At 36.6% G+C, this 19,400-nt stretch overlaps 1 protein-coding gene across 2 annotated transcripts in view; it reads right to left on the bottom strand.

Annotated features, from left to right (window-relative positions):
• MORC4 (MORC family CW-type zinc finger 4) overlaps positions 1–19,400 on the bottom strand; it is a 49,955-nt gene that overhangs the window by 21,945 nt on the left and 8,610 nt on the right. For both annotated transcript variants that reach the window (XM_022566419.3, XM_022566421.3), the window contains exons 4-9: positions 15,567–15,784; positions 14,666–14,813; positions 12,239–12,371; positions 11,776–11,904; positions 8,941–9,060; positions 7,431–7,531 (exon numbers count right to left, since the gene is read on the bottom strand). In XM_022566419.3, coding sequence (XP_022422127.1) covers positions 7,431–7,531; positions 8,941–9,060; positions 11,776–11,904; positions 12,239–12,371; positions 14,666–14,813; positions 15,567–15,784 — 849 coding nt within the window. The remainder of the gene's footprint in view (positions 1–7,430; positions 7,532–8,940; positions 9,061–11,775; positions 11,905–12,238; positions 12,372–14,665; positions 14,814–15,566; positions 15,785–19,400) is intronic.

Genomic DNA, 19,400 nt, shown 5'->3' with positions numbered 1-19,400 from the left:
GGAAATAGCTATAAAATATACACAAAAGGAAATGAGAAGAATTTAAATGTTTCACTACAAAAAAATCAGCTAAACATAAAAGAAGATAGTAATACAGCAAATGAAGGACAAAATATCTATAAGGCATATAGAAAACAAATAGCAAAATGACAGTAGTCCTTTCTTATCAGTAATTGCTTTAAATGTAAGTGGATTAAACTCTCCAATCAAAAGACACAGAGTGATGGGTAAAATAAAAATAAATGACCTAAATATATGCTGTCTACAGGAGACTAACTTTAGATACAAAGACACAAATAGGGTGAAAGTGAAAGGATGGAAAAGGATATTCCATGTAAATAGTAACCAAAAGAGAGCAAGGGTAGCTATACAAACATCAGACAAAATAGACTATAAATCACAAGAGCTAAAATGCTGAAGCAATCCAAGTGTTCAATGATAAATGAATGGATAAGCAAACTGTAGTATATACATACAATAGAATATTATTCAGCCTTAAAAAAGGAAGGATATTCTGACATATGTACATCATAGATGAAACCTGAGGACATTACATTAAGTGAAATAAGCCAGTCACAAAAAGACAAATACTGTATAATTTCACTTTTATGAGGTACTTAGAGTAGTCCAATTCATAGAGACAGAAAGTAGAATGGTGGTTGCCAGGGGCTAGGAGGAGGTGGGAATGAGGAGTTATTGTTTAACAGGTATAGAATTTCAGTTTTGCTAGATGAAAAGAGTTCTGGAGTTGGATGGTGGTGATGGTTGCATAACAATATGTATGTACTTAATACCACCGAACTGTACACTTAAAAATGGTTAAGATGGTAAATTTTATGTTATGTGTATTTTACCACAAAAAAAATTGTAAAATAAAGGAAGCAGATTATGTGGTTACCAGGGGTTGGAGAGGAGGGGAAATGGGGAGTGACTTCTAATGGACAAGGTGCTTCTTTCTGAGGTGAAGAAAATGTTTTGGAATTAGATAGTGGTGATGGTTGTACAACTTTGTGAATATACTAAAATCACTAAAGTATACATTTTTAAATGGTGACATTTATGGCATGTGAATTATATCTCAATTTAAAAAATAAAAATAAACCTCTGTTCTCATGTACTCGGGCAAAAAATATTGAGGTGAAATTTACATAGGGTAAAATTCATCTTTTTAACATGTAGTTCTATCGGTTTTAACAAATGCATACAGTCATGTAACCACCACCTCAATCAAGACACCATTCTCATGTATTTTGAAACCCCATTCCTTCTTGCAAAAACCTGGCTTGACTCCACTGTTCCAGTAATCTCTTTCCTTTTACTTCCCCAATCCTGGTATGTGGTCTATACCCACTATCTCCTCTTCATTCTCCTGTCTTAACCCTGTACAATCTAATTTCCACCATTGCCACTACACAAAACTGTTCCTTTCCCCAACCTCATTATTCTATCAACGATCCTGTCAATATGCCAGTCTACTAAATTTGAGGCTTTGAAGTGATCTTTGATTCTTTCCTCTTTTACTTCCCTTATCCCATTATTAATTTATCATCAATTTTTAAAATAAATTTATTTATTTATTTATTTATTTTTGGCTGTGTTGGGTCTTCGTTTCTGTGCGAGGGCTTTCTCTAGTTGCGGTGAGCGGGGTCCACTCTTCATCGCGGTGCGCGGGCCTCTCACTGTCGCGTCCTTCTCTTGTTGCGGAGCACAGGCTCCAGAGCGCAGGCTCAGTAGCTGTGGCACACGGGCTTAGTTGCTCCACGGCATGTGGGATCTTCCCAGACCAGGGCTCGAACCCGTGTCCCCTGCATTGGCAGGCAGATTCTCAACCACTGCACCACCAGGGAAGCCCTCACCAAACTTTTTGATCTTTTTTTTCAGTATCTGTCACATACTTCCTTTCTCACAGCTACTCTTATTTCACACCTTCACCCCATACCTAGATTACTCAAATAGCATATAATCCTTCTTTCAATCTATCCTGCACCCTCTTTCCAGATTTATCAACTGATATAATTCATGTAGAGCACTTTATAAGCCATAAAGCAGTATATAACTGTAATGTACTATATTCTTAAGATAGAATTGTTTCAAGTCACCCCTCTACTTAAGAATATACAATGAATTCTCATTGCCTAAAGCATCAACTACTCTATCCAATGTCCCTCTAAGACAGAAGTTCTCAAACTATCTCGGTTCATGGTACCTTTAGTGTCCCAAGTTTTTCATGGCACCCTTAGGTCTAAAGAAATATGTACTGGTTCCAATTACTGTTAAACGGTTATGTCGAAACAACTTAATAACTATTTATGTACTAAAATTTAGGGTCCATTTGAAAAATATATGTATATATTTTAAAAATATTTCTGTTTCAATCTTAAATAGCCACAATTACTTATAATGGAATGGGTATGCCTGTTGGATATTGTACAACTACTCAAACCTTGGAGTCAAACTGGACACAACTTCCCTCATTTCTTATTCAACATTGATTTTTGGTATTACTTGCTTTTTATCACAGCAATCACAAAAAACCCAGATTCACAAAGATATGATATAATCAAGAGGAATGTAAACATTTTTTACCTGAAAGTGGGGTGCTACCATAACAAATACCTAAAAATGTGGAAGTGGCTTTAGAATTGGACAGTGGGCAGAGGGTGGAAGAATTGGAGGAGCATTACAGAAATTGCCTGGATTGCCTTGAATAGGCTGTTGTTAGTACAAATATGGATGTTAAACACCCCACTGGTGAGGGCTCAGAAGGGCAAAGCATGGTCGAGAAAACACAAATTTCCTCAGAGTATATCTAAATCATTGTGAACAGACTGTTAGTAGAATTATGGATGTTAAAATTGTGGCTGGTTAAGGCTCAGAAGGAAATGAGGAACATGTTATTGGAAAACTTGAGGGAAGGGGATCCCCGTTACATACTGGCAGAAAGCTTAGCAGAATTGTGTCCCACAGTTAGGTAGAAAGCAGAACTTGTAAATGATAAAATTGGACATTTAGCTGAGGAGACTTCCAAGCAGGCTGTTGAAAGTGTGGCCTGGTGGCTGCTTGCTGCTTATATAAAATGTGAGAGGAAAGAAATAAATTAAGGGAAGAACTGTTGAACAAAAAGGAACCAAGACTTAATGATTCTGGAAATTCTCAGTTTATCCAGACTGCAAAAGATGCTAAAATTTAGAAAGATGCTCTAGAGAAAAAACCAAGGCAGTGGCTGGACAACCTTTTGCTAATATCTCAGGAAGATCAAAAGGTCAAAGTATTCAGTCACACAAAAAGCTCTCTGAAAAGATTAAACACGTGAATCAGATCTCCACCACCATCTCAGCAGAAGCCAAGAACAGAAATAGGATTATCTAGGAAAGACATGTCAAGAGTCTCTTGTCTGATGGAGTGAATATCCATGATACATACTTGAGACCCACAAGGTTCTTGAGAATGGTATACAAGGACAAAACTGCTAGACTGGACTGAAAGGGACAGAGAGAGTATAAATGAAAGAAGGCACTTAGACCCCCAAAACTCTGGAGTTAAGAAACAGGTTGATGAAACTACTCAGCCACAAATACATGCTACCTTTCAAGAAAAAGGAAAAATGAGTCTGTGGGTGGAGCCATGAGGACAGAGAACAGAGCCTTAAATCCAGAGGGTGGAGCTGAAAGCCCCAGAAGGGTATTCCCAGGCCTTGAAATTTAATGGAGTTAGCATGGAAATTGCTTGGAATCTGTGATTCCTTTTTCCTTCATTTTTTCTCCCTGTTTGTGCTGGAACATCTATAACTGGTATCCTATGCCTGTCCCACCATTATATTTTGGGAGTAAATACAAAAAAAAAAAAAAAAAAAAGACACACATCTGCAGATGGAGAGGAATTTTACCCAAAGATGCATCAGACTCAGAGTATCATCCATACCTGATTTAGATGAGAAGATTTGGGAATTTTGAGCTGATGACATTAAGAGTTTAGACTGAGCTGCTGTAAGAGTTGAGACTTTTGGGGATGTTGGGATGGGGTAAATGTATTTTGCATGTGTGATGTAAGTGGATCTTAAGGGGCCAGAGGGCAGACTGTAGTAGCAGAAAAATGATCCTCCAAAGATGTCTATGTCCTAATCCCTGAAACCTATGAATATATTAGATTACATGTCAAGGGGGAAATCAGGTTGCAGATGGAATTAAGGTTACTCATCAGCTGACCTTAAGATAGGGAGATTACCTTGAATTACCAACATAATCATGAAGGGTCCTTAAAAGTGGAAGAGTGAGGCAGAAGAGTCAGAATCAGAGAAGGAGAGTGATGACCGAAGCAAGGCCATCAGAGTGTTATGATGTGATGACCCAACCCACCACTGATGGCTTTGAATATGGATGGAGGAAGAGGGCCATGGGCCAAGGAGTACTGGCAGCCTCTAAAAGTTGGAAAAGCCAAGGAAACAGATTCTCCCTTAGAGCCTCCAGAAATAAACGCAGCCTTGCCAACACCTTGATCTTAACCCAGTGAGATCTATGATGGAATTCTAACCTACAGAACTCGAAGACAATATACCAGTGTTGTCTTAAGGCACTAAGTTTGTGGTAATTTGTTACAACAGCAACAGAAAACAATTTCTATTGCTTATAGGCAAGAGTCAATATCACTGTATTCCCCTCGAAAATTTTAAACATCCTGTGGCTCCTCTGTGAGTTCATTGTGCACCTTGGCACACAGTTTGGGAACTGTGGCTCCAGGACAGGGGTCAGCAAACTACAGCCTGTAGGGCAAATCCGGGCCACTGCCTGTTTTCGTAAACAAAATTGTATTGGACACAGACACCGTTCATTCCTTTACTTATTGTCTACGGCTGCTTTCCTACTACAGCAGAATTGAGTAGTAGTGACAGAGACCATACGGCCCACAAAGCTTAAAATATTTATTTCCTGCCCCTTCACAGAAAAATTTGCCAACCCCTGCCCTAGGACAGGGCCATACTCTATCCATCTGACTTCACTCCCCTTCACTCTACTTACATCCCCTTATCCCCACTCCCCATATTCTTCCCACTCTGAGTTGCTGTCACTTAGCTCACGCTATAATTCCATCCTGGAATTCCCTGCCCTCCCTTTTCTAAACCTGTATCCTTTAGGCAAATCTCAAGTCATACCTTCTACCTAAAACCTTCCCTATCTGTTCTACCAGGGAATGCTTCCTATACCATACCACTTAGTTTTGGTTGATCAAAGAGCAAGTTTATTGCTCTCTAAACTGTTTCGTGTCTGTGACAATCCGTCATTACAATTACACTGTGAGCTCCTCAAAGACAGCAACCATGTCTCGAATTTCTCTGGAAAACTCCACAAAATCTAGCCACTGTGCCATGTACCAGTGAGGTGTTCACTTAGTATGCGTTGACTGCATTTCTTCAGCTGAAATTCACTCTAAAAATGTTATAAGTTTGAGCCCTGATAGTTGTAGCTGAAATCTGATATCTACAACTATTAAAAGTGATATTACAAATGATTTATTTGTAGACATTCCAGCAGTATGATGGCTGGTATCTCTTATAGCGGTTTTGAAATGTATAATAAATACTCTTAGGATGAGTTTGTGATAGCAGACAACCTTCTCTAATCGCCCTCTCAAATTCCCTTATATTTTAACTAAAGACTTTTTTCATTTAACATAAAATAAATTGAGTAAAAAGGGAAATGCTGCCAGAATTGGGATGAGTTATGCACATTTATTACCCTCAGAAGACTCTGTATGCAGGACAGTATACTAGTTTTCTGTTTTTAATAAAATGTGTAGCAGATATTAAGCTACTTAAGCCAGAAGTCTCATATGTTTAGCTGAATAAACCTACTCTCTATAGAATACCTCCATTTGGTTCCCCTGCCATCACCTCAAACCCATCATACTGAAACGAAACATCACAAACCAAGCGTCTAATACCTCTAAACTTTAAAAGCTAGGTTGGGGGGTGGCGGAGACAGCTTAAGAGGATGTTACATAATTTTTAATACCTAACATTTGGATTTCACAAATCTTAACTATTTGGTTAATCACCAGAAATTCTCTATTCCTTTCACTCAAGAGAAATAGAATGACTTGGCTCTGAGACTTTCGCCAAACTGATGTCATTTCTAAACTTTCACTCTTGTGAGTCAAGTCCTAGTCAAAGATCTCCATTATGTGCCAGACCCATATTTAAAAGACCATTTTACTTAAACTAAGGGCAGGTAGTTATTATAATCATGGAGTAGCCCGAGTGATCAAGAGCCAATTACCTTGAAATTAATCTGGGGTTGTCATCCAAATAGTTCTCTGTCAAATACTAAACCTAAAATTCTTATGGTTTCATATAAATTAAGGCACAACATTTAACTAATTTTATTACAGTTTTGGACACAAAACAAAAGAGACTTGGGGAAATACTTTTCCCCTACTCTAAGAAAAGATTTGCTACTGAGATTTCTAGAAAAATGACACCAAATGTCCTCATGCCTTCTTTCTCCATCCTCCCAGAACACCCTTTGCCATTTCAAATACTTCCCTGTGCTTAGAATGTCCTCCCCCTCTTCATCCACCTAGCAAACTCCAATTTTTCCTTGAAGTTTAAGCTCAAACATATTCTGCTCTGTGAATCCCTTTAGGCATATTTAAAGCTTCTTCCCATTTGGCATACATCCCCCCTTAAAGCAATTATTCTATAGGTATTTAAGTTTCTTATTTACATATATCTCATCCCATTTGTTCATAGGCATCAAGGATTCTTAACTTTCATTCTTATGTCCCTAATACCTGGCACAGAGGAGATATCTCACAATACTTGATGAAAGAAGGAATGTATGATCCATCCCTCCCCACAAGTTTTAAAACAAACTATTATATCCTGGCTTTAACAACTCCCTTCTTTGCCTCCTAAAAGTATCCTTGCTGGTTCAGCCTCAATGTCAAGTTCCTTTCTGATTCTTTATTGGTCTTACCTATTAAATCTAGATGCTTCCGGGAAAACACACGTTCTTCCTGCTGCTCCAATACTTTCCTCTCAATCTGTTCACTGGCTTCAAGGAAATCTTTCGGAACAAACTTCAAACTGCTGCTTTCCCCACAATATATTCAATAACTTCAGATCCACTCATCTCTTTTCATTAAGATCAATTCCAAGGCTCTTTGTGTCACCAAAGTATTTTACTAAATAACCCCTATGCTCTTTCCCTAATTTTTAAAGTTAAGGTTTACTTCAGTTGGGCTCCATACATCATGTATCAGTAAGCTTTTAATTTAAAAATCAAATCCTTTTATCTCTAATCTTGGAAAATAGATTTGAAAGGATTCTCAGTTAACTTATGTGGCTGGTTTTTAGAGATGATTTTAGAGGTTTCAGAGAATAGAATCATATCTGAACAAACCATCAGAAACACCTCAGGTTGGGAGTGACTCACCGGTACTCCTTGGTGTACTCAAAGTCTTGTTTGTTGTAGGCAGGTTTTAAGAAATTGCACTCAATGACTCCAATTACTCCCACACCTTCTCCATGAGTTGGCTTACAAGAAAAATATTAATTTCAACACTTACATTACTGTTGACTGCCTGGAGGCACTTCCTTTTGATTCTAAACAATAATAGAAAGGTTACATAACGTTCACGGGCAAGGAGAGGCCAGTAATATCTAGAGAAACACTGAGAATGTACTCCAATAGACTGCAAGTATTACAATGAACTGGAACCTCTGGCAAATTACAGGGCAGAGATTTTCAAACTGTGATCCATAGATTTCCTAGGATTTTCCAGGGATTAATAGCCATCTCTACTTCACCCACACTACCTCCACTTTCATCTGTTTTATATTATGGGACTGCCAGAAGATTTCACTTGAACAAAGAATGACAATGCTAAAAAAAAAAAATCAAGGTTATATACTTCTGTTCTAGGGAACTAAAACCAAACTCCATCTGAAAAAAAATTAAGGATGCTATATAAATCACACTCCATTAAAATAAACCATTTTTATATATGTATGCCACCAAACAACTGCTAAAGAGAGTCAGACTTGCAGTATTATTAATTACAAGTTGATACAAGGATTTTTGGATTTAAAATCATTTTTGTATACTTTAATGGAAGGAGCTGAGTCGGAGTGTAATTAGACTGGCAAACAAACAAGTTGTATAAAGATGATATAACAATGAAAAGCAATATAGGCTGAAAACTAGCTCTCCTGGGTCGTATGTAACTTTGTCCTACTGTGTAATATAAAGCAGTTTATCATTCTTTGTGCTTTAGCAATCTTATCTGTAAAATAGGAATGAATGGGATACTTGCAGATATTACTACTTTAAGTTGTCATCAAAATTTTAAGATGATGGTAATATTTGTATAGTTCAGTTATAGAGTACTTTTGCATAATTTATCCCATTTAAATCTCTCAACCCTGCAAATTGTAAGGTAGGCAGAGCAAGTAAAATTACTATCGTTGTTTCCATTTTACAGGTAAGGAAATTGAGCCTCAGAGAAATTAAACAATGTAGCCAAGATTACATGGCTTTTAGGTGGAAAAGCCAGGCCTCAAATCCTGGTCATAAACCACTACATTTTATACATCTTCCATGATGCCTTACTGTCTCCCCAAGAAAATGGAAAGAGCTACCTCAAACATTAATAAACTTATACGCATGGCGAGTTGCTGGTGCTCTAATTCTACCTCTTATTAACAGCTACCTAGAAAATGCATTCAGTAAAACTCCTGGGTTGATTGACATCTATGAAGAATGAGAAGTAGAAAGAGCTTTTGAACATAAGACAGCTCACTGGTAACATAGAATTCCAGGATCAGATTTAACAACTATCTCAAGATGAGTAAAAAGCCATTCATTAGTCTATCCCTTTTGCAAAATTTAAATCCTCTTCCTACTCTTTTCAGCCTTCTATGACAGAGAAGCATTAACTACTCACCTTCACCTGGCATCCCACCTTCTCAAAAGACTTTATGAGGCGGTTGTTATGATACATCATTACTCCAAACTGGTTATTATTCTTGCAAGAGAACCCAAAAGTTATTTTCACCTGCTTATTCTGAGAAGAAAATCATTAAGGAGACAAACACCAGGAGCTTTAGCACACAAAATTTTGCACTATATTACAGCAAAACACATCAAACACCATTGTATGTAAACCGGTATAACCTTTCTAGAAGGCATTTTAAAAATCGGTAGCAATAGCTTTAAAAATATTCTTAACCTTTGAACAAGTAATTCTCTTTCAGGAATTTATCCTACAGAAACAGTCAGAGAAGACCATAAAGGTTTATCAGTTACAGAAATTTATCAGTGATTTATAATGGCTAAAAAAACATAAATAATTTAGATGTTTGACAATAAGGGAATGACTAAATAAATGTTGGTGTATCCACATGGTCTGTTGTGCAGCTCTTAAAATTATGTCTTTGAAAAGTATTTGGGAACATTAGGAAATATTCAGAACAACAAGTTTCATCTAAAAATACATACTATAAATGTATACATAGAAAAGACTATAAGAAAATATATCAAAATACCATCAGTGATCTAAAAATTCATAAATCACAAAACGTTTCTTAACACTTGCTAACTGCTTAATTTGCTGCTAGGTAAGATACATGGTACAACACAGATTCACACAATTACATGCAATAAGGTAAGTCTGGCTAATCATACAAAACACAGTGAAAGCAAAACCATGAAGAACAAAACCACTTTTAAAGGTAAAGGACAATAAATAGTCCTGTTGTAATATATTTCATGGGAAGAAGTTAACAAGCTTGGATAAATGAAACAAAGAGAACTAAGTATTATATATAAAACATGAATAATTTATGAGTTTTTAGCAACTCCTATTTGATTTAAAAACCAAGGTAATAGAGTGAGAAAGATAAAGGAGATAGAGAAACTGAGATTTTCATTAAAACAAATACTGAGAAGTCTTCATGCCCAAATGAGTTAAATGAAAACTTATTTTTGTTACTTTTTCAAAAACTGATCTCCATTACCCCCTCTAAGTAACAAGCTACTTGCATCAAATCCATGTGACAAGTGGGTCAGGCATGATATGAAGACATGATACGAGTGGGTACATAACACAGTAATGTTTGGCTCAGAACATATAATGTTCTGGGCTCCAGAAGCTCAAATCAAATCTCAAATAAGACCCTATTCCAATGAAAAAACAAAACAGGGCAAAACTGCCCCAAACAAAAACCCAAAATTCTACACCATAAAATTAACATTTTAAAGATAAAGATAGTCAAATTTTTTCTGTTGTATACTTTTAAATTCTAAATTATGGGGTGGAAGTACACTGGGGTAGGAGATTCCCCAAATTAGAATAAGGAGAAAGGACAAGAGGAGAGAAGAAGCCTTTGCTAACTGAACTGAGGAATAAATAAGTCAGCATCAGTAATCTTTTCCCTCAGTGACTTTAGGGGAAATTTTATTAGAAGTTTCATTTTACTCATGCCTAGAGTGAATTCGTTTAGCCCAAATTCTAATAGGGAAAGGTAACCAGTTTAATGGGAAGGGAGGTTGAGAAGAGCTCAGGTACATACAAAATGCATGCATAGGAGGTACCCTGGTAGAAACCCACAGAAGAAAGAAGCTGGAGGTAGACATGTGGTATATCCTGAGACAGTAAGTAGTTGAAAGGCACTTTAGACTGGCTCTGTTAAAACTATGGCACTAAGATCCTAGCTACATACAGTGATATTATAACTAATTTACCTACAGATGCTAACAATGTTAGCTCTGGCTTTGTTAAGTTGGGTTTGTTTAGGGCTTTAAAAAAAACTTTCACAGCAGACAAGGGTTGTGTTCTTCAAAAGGAGAAAATTAATCTGCTTATGAGTAACAACCATATGGCTATTTAAAAAGGGAACGGCATTTTCTAATTTTTGGTCAGGGGAATAAAGACAAAGTAAGCTAGATAATGACTTTGATAAAGCAAACAGAGTGTGAACATGTTTCTTGGGCCAAGAGCTGAGCTTATTACTAGAAAATAAATTACAAGAGCAATTCTTCATAACTGCTTATGAACTCTCACCCTTTCAAAGACGTTTTTGACCCCAAAATCCATCAACAAAGATGGACCTAATTTCCAAAGCTCATCTTAAGATATCCTCAAGTGTCTGAAATCCATTCCCAGGGCAATGGGGTGGGGTGGAGGGTAGAAGTGAAAATGAGTAATTACTTCTCTGAGTGGCTGCCAATATGAGAAGTACCAAGAAATCCATGTCAAATCTGTTGAAGATTTATCTCACCCTAGAAAATCAACTTTTAATTTCCAATCTCCTAACTTTTATCAACATAAGTCTGGACTTGTTACAGCAAAAATCATAGTATGTCCAAAAAATGAACAAGTTCTAGTCAACATTTTGCTTATTTCAATCAATGTAATATATATATAACAAAATTCCAGTACAAACCAGTGTGAATCATTCCTTATAGCAGAGATTCTCAAACCTAGCTATTCATTTAAATAAATAAATATTTCTTATTAAAAAAAGAGATTTCAGAATCTACTGAACCAGAATCTCTAAAGTCTCAGGATACTGTATTATTTTAATAATTTCCTGTTGATTTCTGATAAAATTGGCACACAGATTGGCATTCAAGAAATACCTCCTTAGATACCTAAAATAGGGTTTGTACTATAACACGTATTTTTGAATTGGAAAAGGAAAGGTTTCTGTTTTTCTGTGCCAACTTGGAAATCTAATCCTGAAACAAAGAGGTCAGCTTCATGTCGTTGTAAGGATACTGTGAAGGTAGGTTTATATATATCATATCCTACATTGGCCAGGCTCTTGGCAATCATCTGGGTAGTCACCTTCTTTTGACGCAGAAAAATTTTCATTCGTGGCTTCATATATAGAATGCCACAAAATGCCTATGGAACAGTGAAGGGAAAGTTATTACACAATATTGCCAATTCTACTGACATCCCTGTTGCTGCCATCTACTGACTCTGCTAGCAACTGAGATCTAATCTGGGCAAATACTTGACTCAGTTTCTATACCTCGTTATTCTAAATCAACTACCACACTAAGTGCTGCTGACTATATTAGCTACATTGTTTCAGTGGAGACAGTGAAAAGGAATCCTAGCATAGAGTCAAAAGGTTGTCATCTTTATATAACTAAAGTGAGATCTTGTATTATAATATTTTCATGTTACAGGATATCTTACCTCTCATTGTTGAAGAAAAACCACTCTTACTCACCCGTAAAGAATACTCTGTTTCTGGCAGCTCAGAGGTAATGCCACCAGTCTCTTTTTCTTCTGTGCCAAAGTCTGATACCAGGATATCATACTGATCTGTATCAAAGTCCAACTCAGACTTTCCATCTTTATTTCTGGGTAAAAGAGACAAGTACCAATCTAACAAAAACTGGCTCCAAAGGACAAAAATGCACTAGGAACCCAAGAGAAAAGAAACAACATGAGCCAAAACTCAGATACCTATTTCTTTCCCTGACTACCAATTCAAAGGAACTACACATTACTTGCTTTGAAGATCACACAGTATTTAAGGGCCTTTCCAGCCTAAACAAATCTACTAAGTTTCATAGAGATGTGATACAAAGCACAGAAGGAAAGAAAAAAAAGGAAGGTGGGAATGTCTGTGATCCGATAAATCAAATGGATGCCAGCTATCCTCGAGGCAGGATCTGAAAACAGATCCCAACTTTCTGGGTATTGTTCGGTAGGTCATTCAACATCATTTCCCCCAAATGAATAGACAGATGAATCAAAACCTACTCTTTCTAACTTTAGCAACAGTATAAGGACTACTAAGATTTCCCCAGATTTAATTCTATTTCTTAGAAGGACAAAAAAAGGTTGCGACAGGAACAGCATATACTTGTTAGTCTTCTAGAATTATCATTTAAATATAATAGTACTCATATTGTTTTCCTTAGGACCATTTCTTCTTCTCATAATCCCTTTGGGTCACCTAAATATGGTCCATTCCAAGACCCTGGGCTACATCACTAAAAACTGCCAGGGAAAAAAAGGCAAGACCTATCTTTGTTACTGGAAAAAATGCAAAACAAATGATGGGTTACAGAGAAAAAATACATATCAGAACAATGGTCCCCCAAATTTGTTCTGTGGGACAGCAGTCCCCCAAGATACTCTTAAATAAGAAATAAAGAGATAAATAAAGCCTGTATAATCAAATAAAATTGAGAAACAATTCCTGGCTCCCAGAGCCACCTCAAGCTCTAGGGATACCTCCCACATACTGGAGGTTTCAGAAGCTCAGAGCTGCTGTGTTGAAAATGTAGCTCCTTCTTCAGGGCTGAACCAGAGCCACTATGATACGTATCCTGTCTAAAGCTCATGTCACTATAATAGTATATCCTGTATTTTGCAGGATAATCCTGACTCTTGCTACCCCACCCCACTCTAACGCATGTACTCTGAGGATATTCCCTGTCCTCTCTGGTGCTCACCATTCACCAATCCAAGGAAAGGAGGTCTGGAGAAACATTTTTTCTGACATTGGGAAACACTGCATTCTACATTGCTCTCTTAAACGTTTTCAATGTATTTTGAAATAACATTAGCATATTAAAGCCTCGGAGAAGTCCTGCAATAAAGCAACATGGTAAGCTTTGTTTAAGCCAGCTTTTTCCAAAGTTCTTGGACCACAGAATCTTTTATTTATATAACACCTAGTACCATATAACTGAGAAACAATATACAAAGAAAAAGTCTGCTTATTGTGTTTAAATCACTGGAAATGGCTCATGAAAATGATCCTTTATAATATAAATTATATTACTTGAGGTTTTCGCAGTAGGACACAGGGAGATGTAAATTACCTTACTTTTTTTTCTTTTTAATGGAAAGTACTTTCTATATAAACCAGCATGGTTTTTATCTAAGTTTTACCCAACTAAGAAATGAGGCAAAATACTTGACCTATGGAGAAAAAAGAAGAATGAATATATCTGCTCCTCTGTTCTATTAAACATAAGAGTAACACCTCTATTTTATATTAAAGATTTTTAGGTTTCAGTGGACACTGTGTTCCATTTAACATGACAAAGTTAAACAAATGACATACCCCGAAGTATTTCTAGGTTATTTTATTAGCTCTAAATACATAACCTGAAGCCAGCTTCATTATAGTTCAAATGTATCTGCTTTGAAGATTTTTCCACTTCTAATCCAGCTACTCTGAAAACAGTAATACAGAGGTCCTTATTATTTATACAGAGGTCCTTATTATTTAAAGATTGTGTTGTGCTTTGTTACCCTAATTTCTCCTTCTCTTACTTCATTTTCACTGCAAATAGGTAAAATAACTATCATTGACCTATCTCAAAACAGTGTCCGTGAATATAAAATAGATATTTATAATGGATTCTGAAGATTTTAGAATAATGTTGAACTGTCTTGATGGTAATAGCTTCAGGATATGTATGTAGGTCTCCACCTTATCAAGCTCCACGTTTTACCAATAAGAAGCACTGTCTCAAACAGAGCTGTGGTTCTAAGAAAGTTAAGGATAGGTGTGCAATGATATACAAACATGTATCAAAATTTATCTACTCTGCTTCTCTAGAGCGATTTATTAAAATATGCTTCATCATACTGCTTTTGCTTATTAGAATCTATCACTCTTGGAATACTATACCTGCGGATGTTCCAAATGAGAACACGAGTGCCTTTTTTGCCTGGGATGGCATCAAACTGGGACAGCAGGTCATTTTCACTGTTGAAAACTGAATAGTTCAAGATGGCTTCTAGGCTGGGCAAGGAATCCTCAGTAATAATCATTTTTTGTAAAACCAAGTATAGTCAAAGAAAAATTAATATCTTAAGAGGATGCTATCAGTCAGGAAGATCTGCCTTTTGGGTTGCCAGTTTAGACAAAATATAGACATATAGATATAAAGCATGGGTGTTACTGCTACAGAAGAAAGGAAAGGGGGGAAACGCAGAAAGGTTGTAGAGACAAAAACCAAAATCAGTTACGCCTGCAGAATATAGCTTCAAAGATATAATGTAAATTAAGACAGTCCTATACTTAAGAAATAGTTCAAAGGCTGAATTTTTCAACTCTTTGGAAGCAATGAGTTCAAACTTTATTGCTATACTGCCTGCGTAAAGACACCTGGTGTCTAACAGAAATAATAGCTTGTCCAGGTATAGAAAAGTGAGCTATTCAGCTGTCAGATAAGCTGATAAATAGTATGTTTCTAGGAGAGTGACGCAAATGTAACTCCCCTTAGGGGAAAAAAAAAGAGAAGGCCCTAGGGAACTTTACCACAGGAGTGGTGGGAGTGGGGAGATAGTATATAGATCAAATCGCCTAACAGTGAAAACTGCAATATAATTCTAAGATTCTGTCAATGATCCATTTATTTTAAAAATATTTAATAGGGTAAAATTCCAGTTAAATTTAAGACACCTGAATACCTCTTTAAATATGAAAACTTTTGATAGCTGGATTCGACCTGTAGAAAGAGGTTTCTATCAGAATAGTCAGATAGGACTAATTTTTAACTAATATTTTCCATTTCCAGAAAGGATATTGTTTTGCTGGTTGAATGGAACAATTGGTACAATAACTGCTTGGGCCTGGACACATTCCAGATAGGTCTGTGATAGGAGTCCAACAGTGAGAGTACCCCCATTCTTGGTGAAGACGAGAGCGTCCTTTCCTAGTCGCATGGAGCCTGACTTGAAACCATTACCAAAGACCCCGATGGGACACTGGCTCTTCTTTATTACTTTGTCTGTAAAGCCAAAGCTGTAATTACACAAGAAAAAAGAAATCAGAAAGGTAAAAAGCATCCTAAGATAGGTAGGCAGAATGTCTGGCTTTCAAATGAAGAACACTTATAAAAAGTCCTTCCTTTTTTCTTCCTTTCGGTATTTCTGGGCAAAATTATTAAGTTAAAAACATAGGAAATAACTACAGGGTAATGGGACTGATTTTCCTGTGTGGTCTGTGTGTACATAAACGCTTCTGCTACATTAGAGTCACACTTTATAAAATGTAAAGGCGGCCTCTTTTCACTCACAGAGAGAGCTGGAGAAGGCCATGGGGCAGCTGCCTTTCTTGTCTAGATAAAATAGCTGTGATTGCTAATAGTAAAGTTAGGGGAAGATGAAAAGGGTGGTTATCTCAGAGTACACCCTAGAGAGGGTAACAAGAGTACCAGATAACTGGCACTAGCACTAGTTAGAGGTACTAGGCTAGGCATCCCTAACCTGGTCATATCACTCTCTAGAAATCTGAAAGTCAGAGGTTATATATCTTGACAATTTCAACTATTCACTCAAAGGATAACACTTCCAGTTCTTACCCTCTGCTCCATCTGCTGGGACAGTTCATTGGAATGTGGCCAAGGGATAAAAATAGGTAGTTCTGCCTGTGAATATCAGCAAACAGCTGCAGTATAAAGTCTCCCTTGTTTTATTAAGGGCCTTTCACCGAGCCACCTCAACAATCTCTGTAGCCCCTTATGATCAGCGTAATCTGGGAGCCAGATCCTTTCCCTTTCTTATATTTTCCATTCAAACACACAACAAAATGACCGAACCAAAAAAAAAATTAAAGATATGACATCTAGAAAATGATTATTTTCTTCATGTATCTTCTCTCATTACAAATGAAACTAATTTTTTAAGGATTAGTTCTCTCTAGATGGACTAAGTTTACAATGTTGTACACTACCATTCATTCAATAAATATTTACTGAGTACCTACTATGTGCTGTGCATCATGCTAAGCACTGGAGACACAACTGTTAGTAAAAGAGACATGGTTCTTGCCCTCATGGTTTACAGTCTAAGGCAGGATTTCGTATATTACAGATTAGATGCTTCTCCAACATCAATAAAATAGATGTTCTACCTGCCATGGCTGAGCAGCTTGGCCTTGGCTCTTATTCTTTTAATTGGGTTGAGGTGCCTGATTTCAACTTCCTGGAGGCCAGGGTTTGTGTTCACTTCCTGAGGAAGGGGGACCACCTTTTAATTTTCTATTTCAGAGTGTTAAACGATAACATCATTGTGTCCCTCTAGAGTAGACACTTTATAGGAGCTTTGTGTATCCAACAAATAAATCCTACCACATAAAAAGGTAATTTCTAGGAGAGTAGTTCCTTTGAAAATACCAAAAGAGCATTGAGCTTCTGCAGTCTATGGGTCTTAGCATTCCAGGAAGTAAACTTAAAGAAGTTGGTAAGATTCAGGCATTCCTTTTCCTCCTGTGGAAGAATTACCTAAAAACGATAGGGTCGTTAGGAGGGTTAAATGATACACTGTATGTACAATATATTACAACTTATAAAGTAGTATTCAAACTTTAATTTTAAACTAACTCTAGAAGTCATTCTGAGAATTGTCATGTGCTATCCTCTACCTCTATTTGAGATCTAATGTCATATCTAAAACTCAGGGCTCTTCATAAACGGTAATGTTACCTACCATGTGAAATGGATCTATAAGGTTATTTGGACTTAAACCTACTCTAATGCCACCAAAGCTTCAATTAGGTGCTCAAGGAGAAGTGGTGAAAATAGGGAGACTATATTACTCCCCTAATTTCCTTACCTTTCTGGCCTGTTCTGCCATCTAGCGTCTCTTTTTTCCTTTGTAACTATAAACTTTCATTGTGTTATGGTTTGGGGAGACTAAATGACTATATAAGGTTGAGAAGATAAGTAGTGGGGCAGGGCCAGAACCAGAAATGGAAAAGGATGAGAATAATGAGATGAGAGGGGCTGGAAGCTCAGTATGTTGGTGTTGTTATGTTACCCTTAACTCTTCCCGTGTGTTCTCTTATTCCACTTGCATTCCCATATTAGGTATTCTATTTAACTGAAAATCGCAGAATAGATGCCAGATACCAATCAAATAACTACCTAATATAAAAGCCTTCACAATAAATAACAGAATGGTAGGAACGTATCTTATATAATTTGGTTAGACAGGTGGTTTCTCTTCATTAAGTAAGTCCTATTCTATCCTCTCGTGTAATAGATAATGGTGTTTACACACCAAGGGGGGCTCTTTGAGTGGAATCCAGGAAAATAGCAGCTTGCTCCCAAGTTCCTTAAAATGTCACGATTCTAGAATCTAGAGGGGTAAATTTAAATTGGGACTCTGATCCATGAAAAAAAAAACCTTAGCAAATTCATGGACATACAAGGGCAGGTACTGCTGCTCCCTAAATATACTAGTGATGTAATATGTCGTATAAAATAATGAAAGAATGCTAAGCACACTGTTATTCTCTGGCTGTTGTTTTAGAAGAACAGACCTACTAGGAAATGCACTTCTGATCAGAGGTAGCAAATACCTTCAATCCATGGATCTGTGGCTGCTTTTAATCCTTGACCTTTAAGAGAGGTTTTCCAACTTGCTGAAAAAGGCAGCTGAATATATAGACTAGTTGGTTCACACACTATCCCCATAAGCTAAAGAGAATTAATTATGGACCTTACAGGAATTTAATGATAGGCTTTTTCTTTTTAACTTGATTTTCATGGGATTCTGCATTTATGGGAGAAACTGTTGTTTCAGTTACATAACTATTTTATTAGCCTGAAAATATAAGAGGAGCATAAAAAGTTGGAAAATGTGAATAAGATTATAACAAATGTTACAGGTCAAATAGAATTTCTGTAGGCTTAATAATTTTGCATAGTTACCTATTATTTTTTTCCAAATACAAAAATAATATGCCTCCAAACCACAAACAGAAAAATTAATATACTTAATAATAATTTTCAAAGTTACCTCTAAAGTTCAACTATTTTAAAACAAATTGTGGTAAGTGGAATCCCTGGCTGGAAGTTAGAATTGGACTAAATAATCTCTTTTAAATAAATGGGACCTTCTAACAGCTTCAAGTTTATTTTAAGATATGATCAGAAATAAAATCCAACACATATAACTATACATAATCCAGGACTCATTTAAAAAATTCTCTAAAATTGAACAGACTTGTCGCTGCCAAGGGAGTGAGGGGTAGGGAAGTATTGGGAGTTTGGGATTAGCAGATGCAAACTATTATATATAGAACGGATGGACAACAAGGTCCTACTGTATAGCACAGGGAACTATATCAATACCCTGTGATAAACCATCATGGAAAAGAATATGAAAAAGAATACATATATATATGTATAACTGAGTCACTTTGCTGTACAGCAGAAATTAACACATTATAAATCAACTATACTTCAACAAAGTTTTTAAAAATTCTCTGAAATTAATTTTCAAATATGAGGAACAACGGCCCAGCTTAAATTAGTGGGAAACATATTTGGCATGATAATGCCAAACCCTATGGCTACTGTAGTTCCTGCCTGAGTTTTGGGACCAAAACATCCTTCATATCTGAACTCAAATGT

Source organism: Delphinapterus leucas, chromosome X (assembly GCF_059928025.1).
Source record: "Delphinapterus leucas isolate spDelLeu-1000000601 "Yukka" chromosome X, BTC_Dleu_Yukka2, whole genome shotgun sequence".
NCBI classification, from domain to species: Eukaryota; Metazoa; Chordata; class Mammalia; order Artiodactyla; family Monodontidae; genus Delphinapterus; species Delphinapterus leucas.
The sequence above is the reverse complement of the archived record's forward strand: the minus strand, read 5'-3'. Positions and strand labels throughout refer to the sequence as shown.